The sequence below is a fragment of the Nannospalax galili genome, unplaced genomic scaffold (genome assembly GCF_000622305.1).
Source record: "Nannospalax galili isolate Female #2095 unplaced genomic scaffold, S.galili_v1.0 scaffold386, whole genome shotgun sequence".
Classification (NCBI taxonomy): Eukaryota; Metazoa; Chordata; class Mammalia; order Rodentia; family Spalacidae; genus Nannospalax; species Nannospalax galili.
This window is the reverse complement of record NW_008356676.1, coordinates 2,514,559-2,535,319: the sequence shown is the minus strand read 5'-3', so window position 1 is coordinate 2,535,319 and position 20,761 is coordinate 2,514,559. Positions and strand designations below refer to the sequence as shown.

Below are 20,761 nucleotides of genomic sequence, written 5' to 3'. Positions count from 1 at the left end.
CAGGTATAATTTTATGTCATTTATTTTGCTTATTGTCTTTTCCTGTACCATACTACAAGCTTTCTGAGAATAGGAATCTTTCTTTTTTTCTTGCAGTATTCCCAACAGTAGGCACAAGATAATTATTTAGAGAAAGAATAACTTGCCTAGTACAATACCTGGTAAGTGTTAGGCAGGAAATGGGGACATAAAAACAGTCTGCCTTCTATTAGCATAGTACAGATTAATTAGACCTTTACAATTTCCACTAATTGAAACACAATCACTCTGTATCATCTGTATGGAATTACTTTTAGCCTGACTCTGGGACATCTGTACTTTTCATTAGTGTAATCCTAATGTACAAATCTATAAACATGATGGCTAGGACTTGAGCATTACTAGATACTGAAGGATCCTTCAGTATTTTATCAAGTGGGCTTATACAGCTGTCTCAAAAGAATGTCATTTAGATCTTAGATAAAATGTTATTACTTCATAGGAGATACCCTGGACCCTTTTTAAAGTACCATTACCCTCATAATCTCCTATTCCATTTCCATCTCTCTTTCAAACACTGCCTCACAACTACCAATGATGTTGAGGTTAAAAACTGACCTGTTTCTAGACTTGCAAGTTGTGCTGAAGTCTCTAAGAGAGGAAGACAATAGCTGACCTTTGTGACACTGACAGAGTCAACTCCTGCTCTTTCCCTAGACCCTCTCTTCAATCTTTAATGAAAGCACAGATTTTCAATCATAGCTGGAAATCACTGTTGCCTTTTCAGCCATGTAATTTATGTGTTCCATAATTGTACCATGTGAGCAGGCTGGTGTGTATTACCTGTTCCTCATGCAGAACAACTTGACCCCTGAGGGGACTTCCCAGGGGTGCCACTGTCACAAATGGTCGCCAAGATCCACTGGTTATTCTTGGGAAGATGTGGAAGAAGTCCACGAAGAAGCCATTTTTCCCACTCATATTCATAAAATATAAGGAAATAGGATTGCACGCAGCTACATACAGAGTATTTTCCCCGTTTTCTGAAATGACAAAAAAAATGTGTTAACTATTCAGTTTGCAACCAATTTTCTGATTGGCCGGTCAAGAGTTTTAGCAAAAACTGAAACATGAGACTGAGCACAGAGTAGAAACTTGGCAGATGATCTGCAGGTTAATCAGTTAAACTGGAAAAGACCATGAGAAGCAACTTGGTTGCTCACACAAATACAGATGGGTGACACGCATGTATCAGAGGAAAGACACATTTATTTGGTCTCCCCCAAATTCCACAATATCTCAAGACAATTAGATTAAATATTTGACAATCATCAGTGATAGGAAATTATTCATTATACAGCAGTAAAATGCTCTGTGATCCAATGTTTCCTTTCCAATGTTGTTCTTCCAGAGGGAAGGCAGTTTGTCAACATTATCTGCAAATCCTTCCTTTTTCTAGATAAGCTACTAGGTTTCAGGATTTTCTTGACATAAATAATTCTATTAAAAAAAATCTTAGCCCTGTGGGTGTCCCCAGCTTCCCTCAGCCATAGTAATGAAGCTTTAACCCAAGACAACCTGCATGCTAAGCAGGTGCTATACCACTGAGCCACACCCAAGCCCAGCACCGGGGGTCCTTATTTCCAATCTATTGTTCATATTGAATATTTTTTAGGCAGTCTGCTTTCAATCTGGGCACTTGACTCCGTCTATCCTCTAGACTGTACCGCGATGCTTCTATGGATTTCAAGTGTTTGTCAATCACTCACAGAACTAATGAAAATGCAGATTCTGAATCAGTAGATCTGAGGTGGGCTTTCATAGGCTGTCATTCCAACAAGTTCCCAAGGATGCCAAGACTGCTGGCTTGAGGTCTTCCCTTTAGTAGGTAGGGTCATCAGCTCTTATGTGAACACCTTGAGGCAGGGGATCAAGCTGTTTTTGTCTAGTAAGTGAGTCCAGCATTGCTCATCTATCTATTATATATTTACTGAGCCCCAAATTAAGATACAGGCAAGACCATGAGAGGTACTGAAATTTGGGACATCCTAGAAGATGTGGACCACATATATGTCTGAGCCATATCTATAATATTTATACATATATGCCCACCATATTAGATCCTTAGTACATATAGATATGTACTATAAATATGGCAAATGTAATTAAGTGAACTAACATCAATAAGAATGCTTCCATTAAGTTTCATGTGGTTAGGCACACCTTTAAACAAGCACTCTGGAAGCAGAGGCAAATATCTGTGAGTCTGAGGCCAGCCTGGGTCTACATAGCAAGTTCTAGGGTAGCCAGGGGCTACATAGTGAGATCTTGTTTCTAAAACAAACAAAGAAACAAACAACAAACCAGAAACACAGTCATCAATAGAAGGGCTGAAGAAGATACATATTTAAAAGATTATAGCAACTGTGTATGCAACAGTTCCAAATATCAGACAGAACCATAAAATTTACAACTTACACCTTTTAAATGCATCTACTATAAACCAAAAGAAGTTCAATTTAACACTACTGAGCACTTTCCTGCATGGTGAGAGCAATGGGGATACAGTTGGGAATGCTGACAAAAATGGGCACCATAGAATTATTCATTGTTCTCTTATTACAGGCATAAAGTGCCATTTGGTCTTGGTTCAAACACACAGATATATAATTAACTCCAATTCTAAGCCCTCAAAATGCAGAACAGGTTTAAAATAATTAAAAAAATAAAAACTAACAAAGAAAAAAACCTTGGTTTGTAAACGTGGTTAATTCTGAGAGGAAAAGGCTACATTTTACTGTAGAGAGCAAATGAGTTACATTTTTCCCGGTCAACTCTGAGTGCAGGAGCCACCTGGAATGCTGCTGATAGCAAAGGAAGAAGGAGCAGGCTTAGGGGGAGAAGGGCTGCTGCAGGTGCTTTGCTGCACAGGACCACAGCCCGCTCACACACTTAGGATTCCTAATCCAGACAAGGGCCAAGGTTCCACCTTCACCCACAGACTTTCAAACGTCTTTGCTAGTGAATATAAAATATGTTAATCAGACTACCAATCTTTTACCCCAAACAAACAACAATTACAACCCTGTAACTATCTGAGGGCATATGCCTATTTAAAATAGCTGAGTTAGGGAATAAACACTAACCATAGAACTCACAGAAACAAAAACAAGATACTGACTTTTCCTCCTCAATAATTTTCATCTTAGTCAAGTTACTCTCTCTTCCCCCAGTCACCACTTTGTTTATATCACCTTAGTAACTGACACCAACTGAGGAACTTCTGACGAAAAGTACCCAGGCCCCATTGCATGAGTCAGCTGGTAATGTAATAGTTCAGAAGCGTAGGATGCCAACAGCGCACATCCTCTGTTTGTCATCCTTTACAATGAAAGCTTTAATGACTGTAAGTCAGTCCAGCCCTGCTGTTGTGGGTTCATGCAATCACAAACTGGAATCCCAGCCAAAAAAAATCCAGTGTTTCTCCCTTTTTCTTTTCCCCTTCTATTTTTAGCACACGCCTGGGTGTGTTTAACTTTGTGCTACAATTGTAATAAGAAACAGACATTTGCATACCAACCCAGCAATGCTTATGTGGACTCCACAATAGTATTTTGTGAGGTTGTTGGAGGAAATTAGCTCTAAATTATATATAATTGCTATCCAATCAACCCAGTCACCAAGTCTCTCATAGAGTTCTTGATGTCTCAGGTTTATTTTAATCCCTGTTTTGGAATCATTGCATGAAGAAAAGATCCAAAGAATAAACCAAGATACCGTGTGATACAGCAACGTCACAGATCAAATTAACTTCATCCAGAGGTAACCTCCAAGAGACATACTCTTCAGTAAAGTTCAGGAATCTCGCTTCAAGTTTTTCTATTGGGTACTCTTCTATGTTGATAATCACTGGACCCTATAACAAAAGAACTGTCCAAGTTAAGAATTTTGTGAAGTCACCAAAATATAGAAAATGCACAGTTCTTCTAAAATATACTTTACATCTCAGTATTTAAATCTTGACTCCCCATATGCTATCATCATCTCGCAGAGTACTTGTAGCAGTACTAGCACAGCATGTTTGCTTCTGTAGGTGCTCTCAGACATGCTAGCTCACTGAATTTCCCACTCACTTTTGTTTCAACAAAATACACCATCTATAAAGTTCTATATGATTTCTCATGACCACATTTCTTTCTAATTCACAAATCCATTCTGACCTCCAAATATCAAGACCCAGAGTTGTCCAAACCAGGAAAATATTTGTAAGTCAACAAACCAGGGCTCAAATATATCTCCAGTGTGAAGATTCATTGTTCATTATTATACAGAAATATAATGGTGAAATAAGGGTCTTTTAAATAAACTGTTAAAAATGTGATATTTAAAATATATAAAAATATTCAATTACTGAAAATCACTATTGTTACTTATGAAAGGTAGAGTATTTCACACAGGTGATAACTATTCAATATAAACACAAGCAAAGAAACAAATTTAAAATATGACGTCAGTGTTGGATAGTTAGCTATGACTTCTGAAGAACCCTACAGATCTGATTAGATGGTCAATAACTTGCATGCCCTAGAGTGCTTAGTTAATTAAACTATCGGGCTAGCTATTGGTGTTCTGTCCCCTTCTAGCTAAACTGTGCCTTGGGAGCGAGAAGACTCAAAACTGTATTCCTCATACAACCTTGAGAAACCATTTCTGGAAGTGATTTAGGTTCTCCTACCAAACACACTTGTGTGAGATTTGTGAGGCAGAAGAGAGGCTCTGACAAGGGAGTGCTAACAGCTACAAGCAGGGAGTCTGTGATCTACCCTAGGGACTGACAGACTAGGACTTACTCCTTGATTTTGTAAATAAAGCTTCAGTGGAACATAGTTGCATCTATTTGTTTATGCATTGCCATGGCTGTTTCTGTGCTCAACGGCAGAATTTGTAGTTACAACAGAATCTGTATGACCACAAAGTCTACGATATTTACTTTTTGGCTGTTTATAGGCAAGGCCTGCTGAATCTGCTTTCTGTATAACTCCCAGCAGCTGGGACAGCAGCAGATTCAAAAACCCCTACATTAAAACTCTAAGTCTAGTGTTGCCCCGACTTCTCTTCCTGCTGCCCAATCTAATGATAGGCCCAGAGGAGACCTCTTTCTGCCTGAACCCTTAGAGTGATTTTGACAATAACTAATAACAAGTAATACCTTTTACAGGAAGACAGCTATCACTGTGTGACTAAACAGAGGTTAAAAATTCAAAAAGCAGAAAGTTTTAATCCTGTTAACAAACACAAATAAAGACAAATATCTTTAACTTTCTCAGGAAAATATGCAACATACCCAACTGCCTCTCCCGAAACACAGATTTACTTTTAGAAAGTCTATCTGGACAACAGGAATCACCTACATTGAGTTCTTTGGATACCAAAATGACTTCTAAGTTAGTGCAGAAGCTACAATAACAACAATAATAACTAACATAAGTCATGTCTCCATTGCTGCAGCATCTAGAAAGATATGGACAATTTGTAAGGGTGAATGCTTTAAGAGGAAATAATAAAGATATCAACCTTTGTGTCTATTTGATGGGTTTCTGCTGGACACAAGAGCTTTTGCTCTTTTCCATTTCTTGCCTGACCAATTATCCAGTAGCCCATGAATGTCTCCTCCGGCAGTGGCAATCTGTTAAAGAGGATTGGAAAAAGAAGCATTTTTTCTTATTACCAAGTCATGGAAGGAACACATTCCCCATCTATCACCAGCTGCATACACACATTTGAAGAATTTTTTACTTAGAAAGGAGTTGTGTTCCGTTTTGTTTTAAATGTAATTTACAGCATCATGCTTAGAACATACCACACTTCATCAACTCAGAAGATAAGAGCCTATCCCATTTTCCCTTAATGATAAATATAATTAAGGTAAGCATATTTTTCCTTGAATTGATAAATATTTAATACCTTAATATGTAAATCTATGGTAGAGTATAGGAAAGCTTAAAAGAAATTGGAACAATCTATGAACATTTTCAATCTATTTTTTAATTTTGGAATCAGTAACAACCAGGGTACAATACTCCTACATCCAGGTTGACAAGCTGTAGAGAGCAAGTTCTGTAGACTTTAGTTTGGTATCTTAATTTTTTTTACTTTTAATTCATATGTTATATACAAGCAGAAATGTTCACATAAATGTGTCACTTAGTGTTAAATCCACCCTTGTAACCAGTAATCAAAGAACCAGTACATAAAAGTCCTTTGGGAACCACTTTTCATTGGCATACTCCCAGTAAGGAAGCTTCTACCCTGACTTCTGACAGAATAATTTTGTATCTATTTTGTTTAAAGCAATGTGATTTGTTGTTGTTGTTGTTTTGAGATGAGGTCTCACTATGTAGCCCATGCTGGCCCTATATTGACTATTATCCTACCTTGGTCTTCCAAGGGCTAAGATTACAGGCATGTGCCACCATGCCTGGCTAAAGCAACTTTTCACTTCTTTTTTGAGACAGGGTCTTACTGTATAGCCCTGGCTGGCCTGATAGTTACTATGTAAACCAGGCTTGCCTCTAACTTGTGGTAATCTGCCTGTCTCTGTTTCCTAAGTGCTAGGTTTAAAGTCATACGACAACACATCTGGCAAGCAAATCTTTAAAAATAATAAAACAAAATACATTTAAAGTACCTGGATGATTATCTTGATAGGGTATAGGAGGTAGGTTGGGGCCACACTGAGAAGACTCTGACTGTGTTCTTTTTTAAAAAAGTAACTAAAAATGTATTTCTGGATTAACAGGGCAGAACTCCTAGACTGGGATCTTTCTGTCTCTTTTTAGTTTAGGGAACAAACTGTATTATTCTTTAACTGTTCTCATAAGTCACTGAAGGAGAACTGGTCTCCATATATAGAAGAAGGAAAAAAATAAGGGGACACGTTAATTTCTTTTTTTAGCACAGAAGACATAATATCATAGACTGTAAAGAGATCTGGGTTTTATTTCTGGTTCTTTCATTAACTATCTCTGAAAGTTGAAAAGGAATGTCAGTTGATTTCTTAGCATTGATTTTTTCATGGGTAATGAAGGCTCCTTATGAATCTGTGACAATCAAGGAAGCAAGAACATTGAAGTGCCAGTGTAAAGGGCCTGCATCACCTGGGTGCTCTGGGGTGAAAGCACATTATCAAAATGAAAATATCTGTGCCTGTCAACAGAATAGGGACCTTGGTCAATAGGAATGCTTTATTAAAGAATATAAAAGGAGCTCTAGATAATCCAAAATATGCTGCTTGAAGACAAAAGAACATCTTGAAATCTAGTCACAGGTAGAGAGTTGCTTAATAAAATACTCATTGGTGTATAACCCAGCATAAAAAACCGAATCTAGGGCCAGGGATATATCTCAGCTTAACATGAACAAGGCTCTTGGTTTGATCCCCAGCATTGGAAAAAATCCATTAATGCATCTACTAGTAACTTTACAAATAACATTCAGATGCTAAGAAAAATAATTCATCCATTTGAGAAAAAGCAAATTTGCTCAGATTCTAGTTTTTACTGACAAAGCTAGGGATGTTCATAAAAGTCTGCTTTGAAGTTTCCAACTCATTCTGAATAACAGCCATGGAAATTATAGGCTGCCTAGCTCTCTGCAAAAATAGTACGGACTGGACTGGTTGGCAGAATGTGGGCTGGACCTTCAGGTGCCCCACATAGAATGCATTCCAGAACCCCTAACAAGATGCTGTTAGCAATAACAACCATTGCTGAAAGACACACAGGCAGGTGTCCTAGAGTTGCATGCACTGACACCATCCTGTTCCCTGGTAACACAGTGTTGTCTCTATGGACTCTGACAACAGAATCCAGGCTGGGAAACTGAGGGAAGTCAGGGCCCCTCACTTATTTCCCACTAAGGTCTCTAGGAAAGCTAGGGAGGGAGGCAGAGAAATTTGAACCATTCCTAACTCTCTCCCCTTCAGAAAGTTATTAGTCAGAGGAGAGGGGAAACATTGTACTTGAGTGTATAAACAAGCTCTGAAATAATCAATAATGACTCAGGGGTAACTCTAATAATCAGCTAGTAAAAATGCGTATTTTCCTTTGCTGAAACCTGTCATCCACCTCTGACCACACTTAGGTTTTTGTATCTGATTTGATTGGAACAGTAACGGCATTTTTCATGATTTTAAGATTATGTCACTTGAACTGTTAAACTGTGTTAATGTCCTGGCTGGAATGATGTCTGGATCTGATTTTAAAAGGGGAGGAGATGAACAGAAGGCCTATAAATAGAACTACTTTTTATTTTCAGTATCATTCTCAAATTTATGTTTTTTAAAACAATGTTGTATTTTAGTTCATAAGTTGTGATATTTCTTAATCCCTTGTGGAAGTAATAATAGAGATCTGACTAAAAGTTTTAAATAAAAGGTGAATATCAAAATTATGACACTGGTCAAATTATAGTACTTGACCATGTTACAGAAAGAAACAAGGTTTGCTTTGTTTAAACACACAGACAATTCGTAACACAATGAATGTGGGCAGCAAAGTTACGGAACATCATCTCAAGGACACAAAAGAGATTTGTCTCAGGAAAGCTTCCATAAAGAGGTGAGCTGGGGCTTTAAAAAGCATGTTCTGGCAAATTTCTGCCTTCTCTGAGTCTTTGCCAATACTATTTCTGGAGTCTGAAAGAAAACATATGAAAAAGATTTGGATCTTTCTAGGGGCATTATGTAATTGGAAGTTGTTGACATACCTACTATCAGCAATTCCTAAAACATTTCCTTACCTCAAGAACTACTAATTTTCACGGGAATAATGAAACCCTTCTAGGTAGTTCCACCAACCTGAAAACTCAACAATCACTACCATCTTTGAGAAGAGAGCAATTCCAGTTTTAGTGGGTCTCACTTAGTGTTTTCAATCTAACCTCTGGCAAAAATGAAGTCTGGTTGTCCAGTGGAATTCAATGAAGACTTTTATAGCTCATTCCTGACAAATACTTCCAGCTTTGGCGCTTACCCCTTCCTCCTACTCTTCAGCCAACCTGTAACTCAGTCCTTCCTGAACTGCTCTGAGCTATTCCTGAACACACATTTTCATGCCTCCTCAAGGCCTTTTCCCCTCTCCAGAATTCCTGTGTGCTACTGCCTTTTCAGTAAGATACCTCTTGAGTTAGGGTCTCATGTAGCCCAGGCTGGCCTCGAGCATCCTCTACTATCATGCAGCAGAGGATGACCCTGAATCCTGATCTTTCTGCCTCTTCCTCCCAAGAGTTGGGATTACAGGCATGTACCACCACACTTGGCTTAGAGATCCTTCTTACTCTTAAGGTCCAGTCCAAATATTACTTGCCTTTGAGTCCCTCCTCATATTCCTTTCTGTGAAAAAAAAAAAAAAAAAGAATCCCTTGCTCTTCGGGGTTTCCATATAAATTTAACATATGAAGGTCTTAAACGTTCTATAAAATCTGAACTTTTCCAATTTAAGACAGGAGATAGTATACAATTATAGGAAGAAGATCAAAAATGAATCTATGAAACTCAAGTAAGTATTTTTCTTATTTAATAAAATAAGAAGTCAGCACATGGCTGGGTATGGTGGCACATGCCTATAATCTCAGCACTCGGGAAGGTAAAGCAGGAGGATCATGAGGTTGAAGCCAGTATGTGCTACATAGAGACTTACAGGCTAGCTTAGGCTATACAGTAACCCTATCTTAAACAGAAACACCAGTCATACACTTAACAGAAAATATGAAAGTCCATTGAAACACATGTAATAGTAGTAATTAGTTTTGTTTGTTTGTTTGTTTTTGGTCTTTTTGAGACAGGGTCTCCCTCTAGCCCCAGCTGTCCCAGAACTCACTATGTAGACCAGGCTGGCTTTGAACTCACAGAGGTCCGCCTGCCTCTGCCTCCCGAGTGCTGGGATTAAAGGTGTGTGCCACCTCGTAATGAGTATTTTTATTAATTCCCACTAATATTCTCCTTTGTTTGGTGAAAACTTTAAAATCACGAGTTGCTGGCAAGTTAACATTGCTTTATTAAATATGATATACACACCAGTGTGCTTATGTGTTTTCTCTTTCTGAGCCTGATTCTGAATTTAGTTATTTCAGTTTTCATTTAAGACCTGTACCTCTGCCACCTAGATTCTGAGGTTACAGAAATGCAGTCATTTGGATTCATGAGATGGGAAGATTAGGGGAAAGCTATTCTTGGCCAGATGTTTCTTTTCTTTTTTAAAAATAATTTACTGAGAATTTCATAAAAGATTCTGTTGGAAAAGAGAAGTTGGTCCTAAAATACTGGTTCACATATCCTGAGAATACTTCTTTTCTGATAAGATCCTCTGTTTCTTTTTTTTTATGTACTCTTCTGTTTTTTTTTTTTTTTTTTCTGATAACCTCATGGACTCTTTCTTTAAAATTTTTTTTTATTTATGGGCCTTTTTGCTACTCTAACATTCCCCCCTCTGAAGAGGTAACCCATTTTAAAATCTTTTAAGGATTAGCTAAAAGCTCCCAAATACTTTCGACATTTTTGGTCTTTGGAATGGAGTATGTTGCTAAGAGTTGGCCAGCACTTTTCAAACACACCCAGGTCACCAGAAGGACCCTGGTTCTCAGTACTGCTGCCCAGCCTTACTCAAGGACAAAGCAGATGTCAGGTTCATCAGTCCCTTGCTGTCCTCCTCACAGACAGGGCCAGGCTAGAGTTGTGGAGCCTGGATTTCCTTTTCTTCATCTTTCTTCCAGTTTCACTGTCATTTGCTTTATCAACTAACTCAATCTTAGTGATTGCAAATCCTGTACTCTTTCCTAACAACCTGTGAGAATGGCTAGGGCAGATGCTTTCCCAGCCACTCTCACTGGGAGTACTGTAAACTGCATTTCCTACAGGGTAGACTCAAAACAGACTCTACAGAGAAAAAGGCCTCTAAATAAAACACTGCCAATAGCTTAACATGCTTTCTTTAGTAAACTGCTGATTCACTGAGAGTGTGGGGTGTAAGCCTTCAAATAAGAACTCATTTGAATTCACTTAGAGCAGGTTGATTCCATCACCTCACCCTCTCTTTTCCACTGCCAGTTACAACTAGCTCCTCCTGGTCAACACATGGATTCCTGCAGCTGCTTGCTAATGGGACCTGCTATGTTCAGGTTCACTGCCATCCAGTTTCTCATCTTTAGAAAATGAAAAGAGCCTTTTTTAGTCATGAACTTACTCCTGGCTCTTCTTAGCCTTGCCACTCAGCGTGCCCTCACTTCACCTTCAGGGCTAGTGACCAGACTACTTGCACCTGGGAATGTACCCATATTTTCTGAAACTCCTCTGCTCAGGCCTGCGAGATGGCTCAGTGGGTAAAGGCTCTTGCCACCAGCTCTGATGACCTGACTTCAATCCCCAGGATCCACATGGTAGAAGGACAGAGCTGACTCACTTCTGAAAGCTGTCCTCTGACCTCCATATGTTGCACATGCCCAGCTCTCTCTCTCTCTCTCTCTCTCTCTCTTTCTCTCCCGCTCCCCATCTCTAAATAAATAAATAAATAAATAAGTAAATAAATAAACGTAATTGAAAAAATTATTTTTTAATTTCTCTGCTTAAACTGTTCTCCTGGCCTGTATTTCCTGAGTAACACAGAGTAATACCCCATACCTTCAGCTTTTTATTCTCATGGGCTTTCCCGGAAGGGCAAACACAGCAGTCTTCTCTTAGTTAACTGTAACCTTCTTGAAGACAGCTGCTGAGTCTTCTTTGTCACTCTTACTCCCTACCCAGTTTCCCCTCCCCACCCCCAGTGCTTAGGACGTGTCTGTTAAATGAGGGAATAGTTGGTTACATTAAAACTGCCCTTGTTTGACCTTGTTTTCTCCTCAGAGGCAAGCTACACACAACCATGGCAAATCTTCCTCATTATGTTCTGATCACTTGGCTTCCCATTTCCTTTACTTGGAAGTGTGTCAACAAGTGACAATCAACTTTGCAGGCATATTTGAAAGAGACTACAGCAGTGACTGGGGAGCCTAGATGAACAAACTTTCATGAGGGAATTTCTATCTAGCCAGACGATAGGCTTTTGTAAAGCCTCACTTATGAAAGCCTAAAGGATTGAGACTAATTCTGTAAAACTGTTTAAGATGCACATGAAAGAAGATTTATACATCTCAACTTTGAAGCTGCTCCATAATATAGCAAGAGAATATAAAATGTGAACATATAACTGGTCAAAGTGCTGAGAATAAGTGACAGCCAGTGCTCAGCCCTAAAAGAGACATGTTCATTATCATCCCCTCAACCTCCACCCCATCAAGACTCAGGGAACATTGTGGAAGAGGACACAGAAAGAATATAAAAGTGGGAGGATGGGAAACGGTGCTGTGAAATGCTGTCTTGGACACGTCATGTCTGTCACACTCTTGAACTCACAGTAGCTGTGACTGACTGTACAACACCTACACGAGACCCAGTCAGCCAAATTCCAGCATGGATGGGGGTAGGAGCTCACAAGGCCCCATCGCTAGCTGAGGAGCTATTGGCAGTTGATAGCTGCTGAGAAAGAGAGAGAATCATTCTTCTCTGATGGTATGGCCAGTGGTAGGCTGCCCATGCTCCAGTGGATGGTTCCACATTCATAAACATATGGGCAGCAATAAAATAGGAGTTAGTGGGTTACTGAAAAAAAAAAAAAAAAAAAGAGGAAGAGGGAAGTTGGGAAGGAGACGAGTTGAAGTGAAAAAAGTCATGCAGTATGACGTTATCTACCCTAGAACTCCAGGGTCAACACTGTGACCTTATTCGTAAAACGAGTGAACAAACAAACAAAAACGAATCACTACAAAAAGGAAATCATAGCACTTAATAGTTTGGGGAAAGGAAAGCGACCCAAAACTGTAGGCAGAGAGTATTTTACTTTAACAAGTTAAATAGTAAATTAATAATCATTCTGATTCTTAAATAGAGGCCCTGGCTGGGATTGTTCTTTTTGATGCTTCTGGTACTTTGAAGACCCAACAGTTGCTCTGTTAGAGAAAAACCAGTTGCTATTTATTGATAGCCCAACTGCAGAGTAAATCTTTAAAGGAGAAAGTCAATTTTAGACAGCTATCCTTTCAAAGACAAGTTTGAAAGAGAGGAAGCTCTTCTGTCTACAAATATACACACCTGGTACTGCTCTGCAAAGCAAGAAAAATGCCAAACAGTCCTGCAACACACACATAAAACAGCACACAAACAACTTTCACAACAGGAGCACACTTGGCAACCTTCGCTGGGAATGTTATTAACATCTGCTTAAGTGGCTGGTGATTTAATGAATGGTTACTGATTCAAGAACTTCTGCCATTCAGCTTCCAATGCAAGTAGGGATGGTAAAGCACAGACTCTAGGTAAATCAAAGACTCATAAGGACAACTTAATTCAATGTTCAAGTTAGAATCTTCTCAAGTGCCTCACCAATAAGGTCTGTCCACATGTGTCTGAACCCAAGGGGCAGAGGGTTTATGTCTGTTTCTCCTCGGTAGTCCCTATTCCACCCTTGACACAAGAGCTACTGGTTCCAAGAGAGAGGACAACTGTCTGAGTTGTAATGACTTAGAAACAACCCACAGAGGCACAGATAACATACAGTGGTTTATGACCAATCAGTTAAAGCTGACCACATCAATATCATGGTTTTGAAGACAGAAGAGTCAAGTAAAGAATTCTAAATTGAAAAAAATTCCAAAATAAATAAATTGTCCGGATTTTTAAAAATTTTATTATTTTTTTATTTTATGTGTGTGTATTGCCTGCATGTATCGTGCAATGCCTGGGGAGGTCACAAGAGGTTGTTGGATCCTTTGGGACTGGAGTTACAGACAGTTGTTAGCTGCCATGTGGGTGCTGGGATTTGAACCCAGGTCTTCCGCAAGAACAACCAGTATTCTTAACTGCTGAGCCATCTCTCCAGCCCTAATTGTCCTGATTTTTAAGAACGTATGGATGCTACTTATTTTTTTCTTTTAAATGCTGATTGTAGGAGAAAAGACATAAGAGAATTTATTCACGTCTTATAGGAAGGATGTTTTATTTACTTCTGCAAGCAACAACAAATAGTATTAAGTTGAAGGAAACTGAGCAGGGCATTGTAGCATCCACCTTTAATCCCAGTACTCAGGAAGCAACGGCAGGCAGATCTAGACCTAGTCTACATCATGAGTTCCAGGCCAGCAGTGGCTACAGGGGAACTGTCTCATTAAACAATAAGTAAAACAAAACGTTGAAGGAAAAGGATTTAAACATATATTAATGCAAATAGCATATGTTATGCTCGATATATATTCCAAATAGAATATATATTATGCTTGATATATGTTTCAAAGTGGTAGGAAATAGACCTTGAAAAGGCAAGAATAAAATTTGCAAAATCTTTGAAATCTTGACATCCAGAGGACAAAATTTGGAACTAAACAGGTTCACGGTTGAATCTCTAATCCTGCTATTTATTAGTGATATTTCTGTTACTTCATGTCTCCTGACCCCTAGTTCCTCAATGTGTAAAACAAATTCAATATACATATTCACATATACATCTAACACCAAACAGCTTTTCAAAAATAGGAAAAAATTATCTAATAAAATACAAAGTTGGGTAGCTTAAGGAAGCTGGTATCTGTATAGTTCTTAGGGCATGTGGTAAGCACTTGAGAGATACCAGTTACTATCATTTTTGCTCTTTTAAAGAGGTGTTGTATGGGGCTGGGGTGAGCACAGCTCAATGGCAGAACATACACTTCGCATGTGAGAAGCCCTGGGTTCAAGCTCTGGGTGTGCTGGGGGAAGTATTTATGTGTCCTCAGTTGACATTTTTATGTTATTGCCTACCAATTCATAAGCCTACTGTGTTGGAATGTCATAGACTGCCTAGTTGACTTGATTCCTCATCCGTCACTGCTGAAGGGTACCAGTATTTGATTCTCAGAGTAGATATTGTAGTTTGTTTACAGTTTAATTGTAACAGAAGCAACGGTCCCAAGAAATAACAATTTTTGAATAGACCTTTACTATAATCTTTTATTTAATTCAAAGTTATTTTGTTTTGCTCAAAACTGAGATTTTGAAACATTTTAAACAAAGCATTTGCCAGCAGGAGGAGAATGCTCATCAGAGGGATGATTATAAGGCTCTCATCGGGCCTCTTCAGCAGCAAGGGACACTTCTCCAGTGTGGTCGCATCTTAACAGTCATTTTTAGATGTACAGTCTGTCTAGTGAGAACATTTGTATATGTCTAAAAAGCCTTAAGGACATTCAGCCATATCCATAGGGCACAAAGCACTGGTATCACTGGGTGTTTTCTTATGAGAGTCTCTCACATGCTTTATGAATCTGTTCATTGTGCTTAAAATAAATATCCTAAGCTTAAACTCCAAGGAGTGATGGGAACAGAGAAAAAGCAGAAGTGGGAGAAGTGTTAAATCTCACTCATTTTAGGTATTTTATTTTTCAACAAAGAAGCTTGAGAATGAAGTTGTTTTTTTTTTTTTTTCCTTCTTCTTCTTTTCCTTTCCCCCCCAAAAGAACCCTCTTTTAGGAACATATGTCCTACTAAGATAAAAGCCTCAGAAAGAAAATGACTGGAATGAACTACTTCTCAGCACATGACATAGCCTGTATGATTATAAAGTTCAGAAGGATTTGTCAACAGTTATTTCTGAAGGTTGGCAATATAGCCCAGTTGATAGAGTACTTGCCTAGTATGCTCAAGGCCCGAGGTTTGATTCCCAACACCACATAAGCCAGGCATGGCGGCACATCTTTAATTCTAGTGCCTGGAGGAGAGCATGGAATACAAGAGATCTTGTCTTATAAAACACGACAGAACAACAGCAGTAGCAGCAAACAACTCCCAAACAATTATTTCTGCATGGTAGAATTATGGAAGTTTTCAGTTTCTTTTTATTAAAAAAGCAAGTGGGAGGCGGGCGTAGTGGCGCAGACCTTTAATGCCAGCACTTGAGAGGCAGAGGCAGGCGGATCTCTGTGAGTTCGAGGCCACCCTGGTCTACAAAGTGAGTTCCAGGCCAGCTGGGGCTACAGGGAGACCCTGTCTCAAAAAGACAAAAAAAAAAAAAAGCACTTGGGATATCATTCTTTAGTTAATTTGTCTCACGAAGAAAGCATACATAGAAAAACCTTTTAATTTCCTCAAATTTTTAATTCTATTTGGTTGGTGCAAATGAACAGCTATAGATAGTTTACCAGTGACAAACTAACAATAAGAACAACAGCTTAAGAATAAACCAAGAGGAACTGGAAATGAAATCAAGAACTGAGGGCAAAGAATTTAGTGTAAAGAGAACAGTCATTCAAGTTTCAAGATCTGTGTAACACAGGGAACAGTGAGAAGCACCCAGAAGACGCCAGAAGCCAGAAGGAGGTTGTCCCTCTTTGTGCCTGACTCTGGGAATTCATCCTGTGTTCTAGGTCAGGATGGAATGAAGGCTATGCACTTCTTTTTCTTTCTTTCTTTTTTTTTTTTTTTTTTTTTTTGTCTTTTTGAGACAGGGTCTCTCTGTAGCCCCAGCTTTCCTGGAACTCCCTATGTAGACCAGGCTGGCCTCGAACTCACAAAGATCTGCCTGCCTCTGTCTCCCAAGCGCTGGGATTAAAGGCGTGCGCCACCACGCCTGGCAGCTATGCACTTCTTATACAGAGAGAAAGTTATATTTATCTAGAAAGTTTTCCAGAGCTATTATCTTTCCTGGATGAATCATTATGAGTCCTTTTTCCAACATTTTTCATCATGTCACAAAAAAGGAAAACTTAAATGGGAATGAAGAGGTTTCCAAAATGATCTTTGTTCGGCTAATCTCTTTTTTGGCTAACTTCATATTGAAATATGGCAGAAACCTAAGCTTCTGGATTTGTTTTATCTCTGAAGACAGGGATATGTATTACATATACATGTGTGTGTACATATATGTATATGTATGTGTATAATGGTGGATGGATATTTCCAAGTTACTTACTTAAAAATCACAAGATTCTCATTTTGTTTTTGCAAGGTTCTTTTTAAATAAAAATTTTAATAATTTTCAATCTCCAAATAATAACAGTTTTAGAAATTGCCAATAATCTGCTTATATCATTCTTAAAATTGGAACACACAAACACACACACATGCACACAAACATGCATGCACATTCACATGGACATGTGTGCACTCACACATAATACAATTGTGTCCTTGCCTTCTATGCAGAAGCAAGTAACTTCTCTGAATCTCAAATTCCTTATCTACAAATGCAATTTTATATGCATCATACTTACATATATGCATATCATAGGTTTACTGTGAAAATTGCTTGAGTTTGTGTAGAGGCAAATGCCTGGAGAGCACTCAGCACACTCACCACAAGTGTTTCTGTTGCAGCCCTAATTTCTATTCCATTACATTCATCACGTTAGTATGGCGGGATAAATGCTACAGTCACTGTTCTTTAAACCATTTACATTTATAGATGTGTGGAGTGATTGTTCTCTTATTTAAATTGCTGTAAAGGATGAAACAGTGTATGTCACTTAAAATGGAGGCTGAAACAAGAAAATAGTTGCCCCCCACCACTTCCTTTAAAACAAATGTCTCCAGCATGACAGAATTCATGAATTATTCTGGAAGACACTTTTTAATTTGGAAGCATTGATAGAATAGCAGCATGCTTACTTTCAAAAGGAACTTCACTTGAGGGAAAAATAAGCAAACTTTGATAAGAGAGTTTATAACTATATCTATAGTTATCTATAATTACAGTAGATACTTAGTATATGCTTTTGGTTGAATGTTTAGAACTAATTTTATTATATATGCAATATGCTATATATATATAAATTAATAGCACTGTACACATACATATGCATATATAAACAATGACATTTAAAGTGAAAGCATTGGACTGGAGAGATGGCTCAGCAGTTAAGAGCACTGGTTGCTCTTGCAGAGGACACAGCACCCACATGATGGCTAACAACTATTTTAACTCTAGTTCCAAAGGATCTGATGTCCTCTTTTGACCTCTGCAGGCATTGCACAACACAGGTACACACACTTACATACAGTAGACAATACACTCAAATACAAAAAATAAAAATAATAAAAAATATTTAAAACATAAGAGTTTAGATTTCAATTCAAGTAATCCATTTCTGTCTATGATAGTAAAATATTCAGATTACTACCTGTGTACATACAGTGCACATCACTGATTATTTTGATTAGTTGTTTCTCTATAGAACAAATAATAATGAAATTCAAATTCTACATGAAGCATACTTCTATTTTTAAAGTAATGTTTCCAGTGTTCCTCATTTAGCTTTGTTTATTATATCTTTGAGATATCTTTTCTCATGTATTAGAAACTTAAAAAGGGATTGTGATGGTTTGAATAAGAAATGTCCCCCAAAGGCTCACATATTTGAACACTTGGCCCCCAGATGGTGGCACTGTTAGCAGGGAGAGGGGTGGGGAGGGTAGGAGGGTCAACCTGGCAAGAGGAAGTATGTCACTGGGGGCAGGTTTTGAGAGTTCATAGACTGGTTCCACTTCCTGCTCTCTCTTTGCTTCTTGTGTGTGCTTGGAGATGTGAGTTCCCAGCTTTCTATTCTGATAGCCTCCTGCAATCACAGCCTCTCCCTCTGGAACCCTAAGTCAAACAAACTCCTTCTTAAGTTGCCTTGGTCATGGTGTTTTATCACAGAACAGAAAAGTGACTGATAAAACCAAACCTCAGGAAGTATACTGCAAAGGGATAAATACAACATGGAGGTGCAGGTGTCAGTTCTGAGCCCACTACTAAGATCTGGGAATTTATTAACAAATCAAGAAAAGCTACAACATGACCAGACCAAATAAGTTAAAATGATGATCAAGTAAAATTCAAGCTAAAATTAACAGGCTTGTAAAGATTTACTAAACAGGACAGGACAAGTTAAACTCACCACTCAGGTTTTTGTTGTTGTTGTTTTGTTTTTGAGACAGGGTCTTCCTGTAGCCCTAGCTAGACTAGAATTTACTATATGGACCAGGCTGGCCTCGATCTCACAGAGATTCACCTGCCTCTGCTGGGATTGAAGGAATGTGCTACTACCCCTGGCTCACATCAGCACTCTTAAATACCCCAAATATATTCCGATTTGAATTGACAAAGAATAGACAAAGTGGTCCAGTGTCATCTCTATGCCATGTGAAAACTTCCCTCTGCTACATTTGCCTTATTTGTCTTTATAGTTCTGTGAGGGGAGTGGCTAACTTATTTTTCTATGCTCATATTTGGTGTGGCTAGGTCCATCTTGTTCTAGACTTGATGTAATTTTGTTACCATTCAATAAGGATGATGGATAAATTTCAGAACAAGAAAATTAACAGGTTATAACATGAAACTGTCATTCAGGGTAAAAAGATATTAAAGTAATTGCATCATGTTTTTCCCTTCTTTCTTAGGAATAGAAATTCAATACAGAATTTGTCTAAATAACACATAGTCTCTGGAGAGGAGCAAAAGCAGCCTAGAATATGGTTCAACCAAAGGGCTAGTAGATTAAGACATTTAAGAAAAGGTCTACAAGAGCCAAAGCCAAATCTTAGAAGGGGGACAATTTTGAATCTTTAAAGGTCAATGTGAGTACTGTCGGCAGGTGGTTCTCCAGGGGGGTAAAGAACTGTACTGGTAAAGGCTGAGCCCCATTCACCTAAAATGCTTGGAACCACAAGTGTTTTGGGGTTTAGAGTTTAACAGAAGTATTTGCACATATAATTTGCATATGCATACATTGTGGAGAAGAGCCCCAAGTCTAAACATTACATTTCACATTCACATAGCCTGAATTTTATACTTTTTAGTATGTCTGTGTTTGGATTGCAATTTATTACATGATTCTGGGGATGGAATTTTCAAGTGTAGCAAGTAGAACATTTCTGGAACTCAGAGTTTCAGATGTTTGAATTTCAGATTCAGGATGGTAAACCTGTATTATTTCTTATAAATGTTTGTGTTTGCTCTTTCAGACAAGGAAAACCTTAGGCTTAGACTGAAAAGGCTGTTACATAGGTGGATGGCTTACTGATGAGCTATAAAGAACACACATTCTGGAATGGGCCTGGACAGTCATATTCCACATTTCTTTGCAGAGTTAGTGTCAATAGCTCCCCACTCCATTCTAAAAAATGCATTGACTGGGGCCTGCTCGACCCACATGCCTCTCTCCTACAGCAGGACTCTCTCCGGGGTAAATCAATGGCACCCTACCTGCCTTGACTCCCCCAGCGCCATTTACCCTCCCATCTCCCCCACAGGTCTCTCATCCTAGCCTGGGTCCAGTCCCATTCCTTGTCTCCGTGCCCCAGAAACCTGGGAAACCACCACTGCTTCCTGATTCTTTGCATCCAGACCAACTCAGTTCCTTCTTGGGTCCCCAGGAGCACTCTGGGCCTGGCCCTGTCCTCACCTTACTTCCCTGGGCCTGCACGACTACCAGCCTCTTTCCTGGATGCCAGGGCTGACCTTTCCTCTTCCTGATCCTTTGCATCCAGATCAACCCAGCTCCTCAGTGCAGTCCACAGGAGGCCTTGGGGCCACTTCCTACCCCATTTCCTTTGCATCTCTGGAAGGCAAAGGCCACCAGCTGCCCTAGACCAGCATCTTTCCTGGGACTGGCTCCCAGGCCAGTCCAACCCTCAAATTCCTGAGGCCAAAATCTTTCCAGGAGGGATCCAGACCTTAGGGCAAAG

At 39.0% G+C, this 20,761-nt stretch overlaps 1 protein-coding gene across 2 annotated transcripts in view; it reads right to left on the bottom strand.

Annotated features, from left to right (window-relative positions):
- Positions 1 to 20,761, bottom strand: part of Vwa8 (von Willebrand factor A domain containing 8) — a 438,392-nt gene that overhangs the window by 140,285 nt on the left and 277,346 nt on the right. For both annotated transcript variants that reach the window (XM_008854688.3, XM_017794762.2), the window contains exons 27-29: positions 5,554 to 5,665; positions 3,757 to 3,895; positions 823 to 1,022 (exon numbers count right to left, since the gene is read on the bottom strand). In XM_008854688.3, coding sequence (XP_008852910.1) covers positions 823 to 1,022; positions 3,757 to 3,895; positions 5,554 to 5,665 — 451 coding nt within the window. The remainder of the gene's footprint in view (positions 1 to 822; positions 1,023 to 3,756; positions 3,896 to 5,553; positions 5,666 to 20,761) is intronic.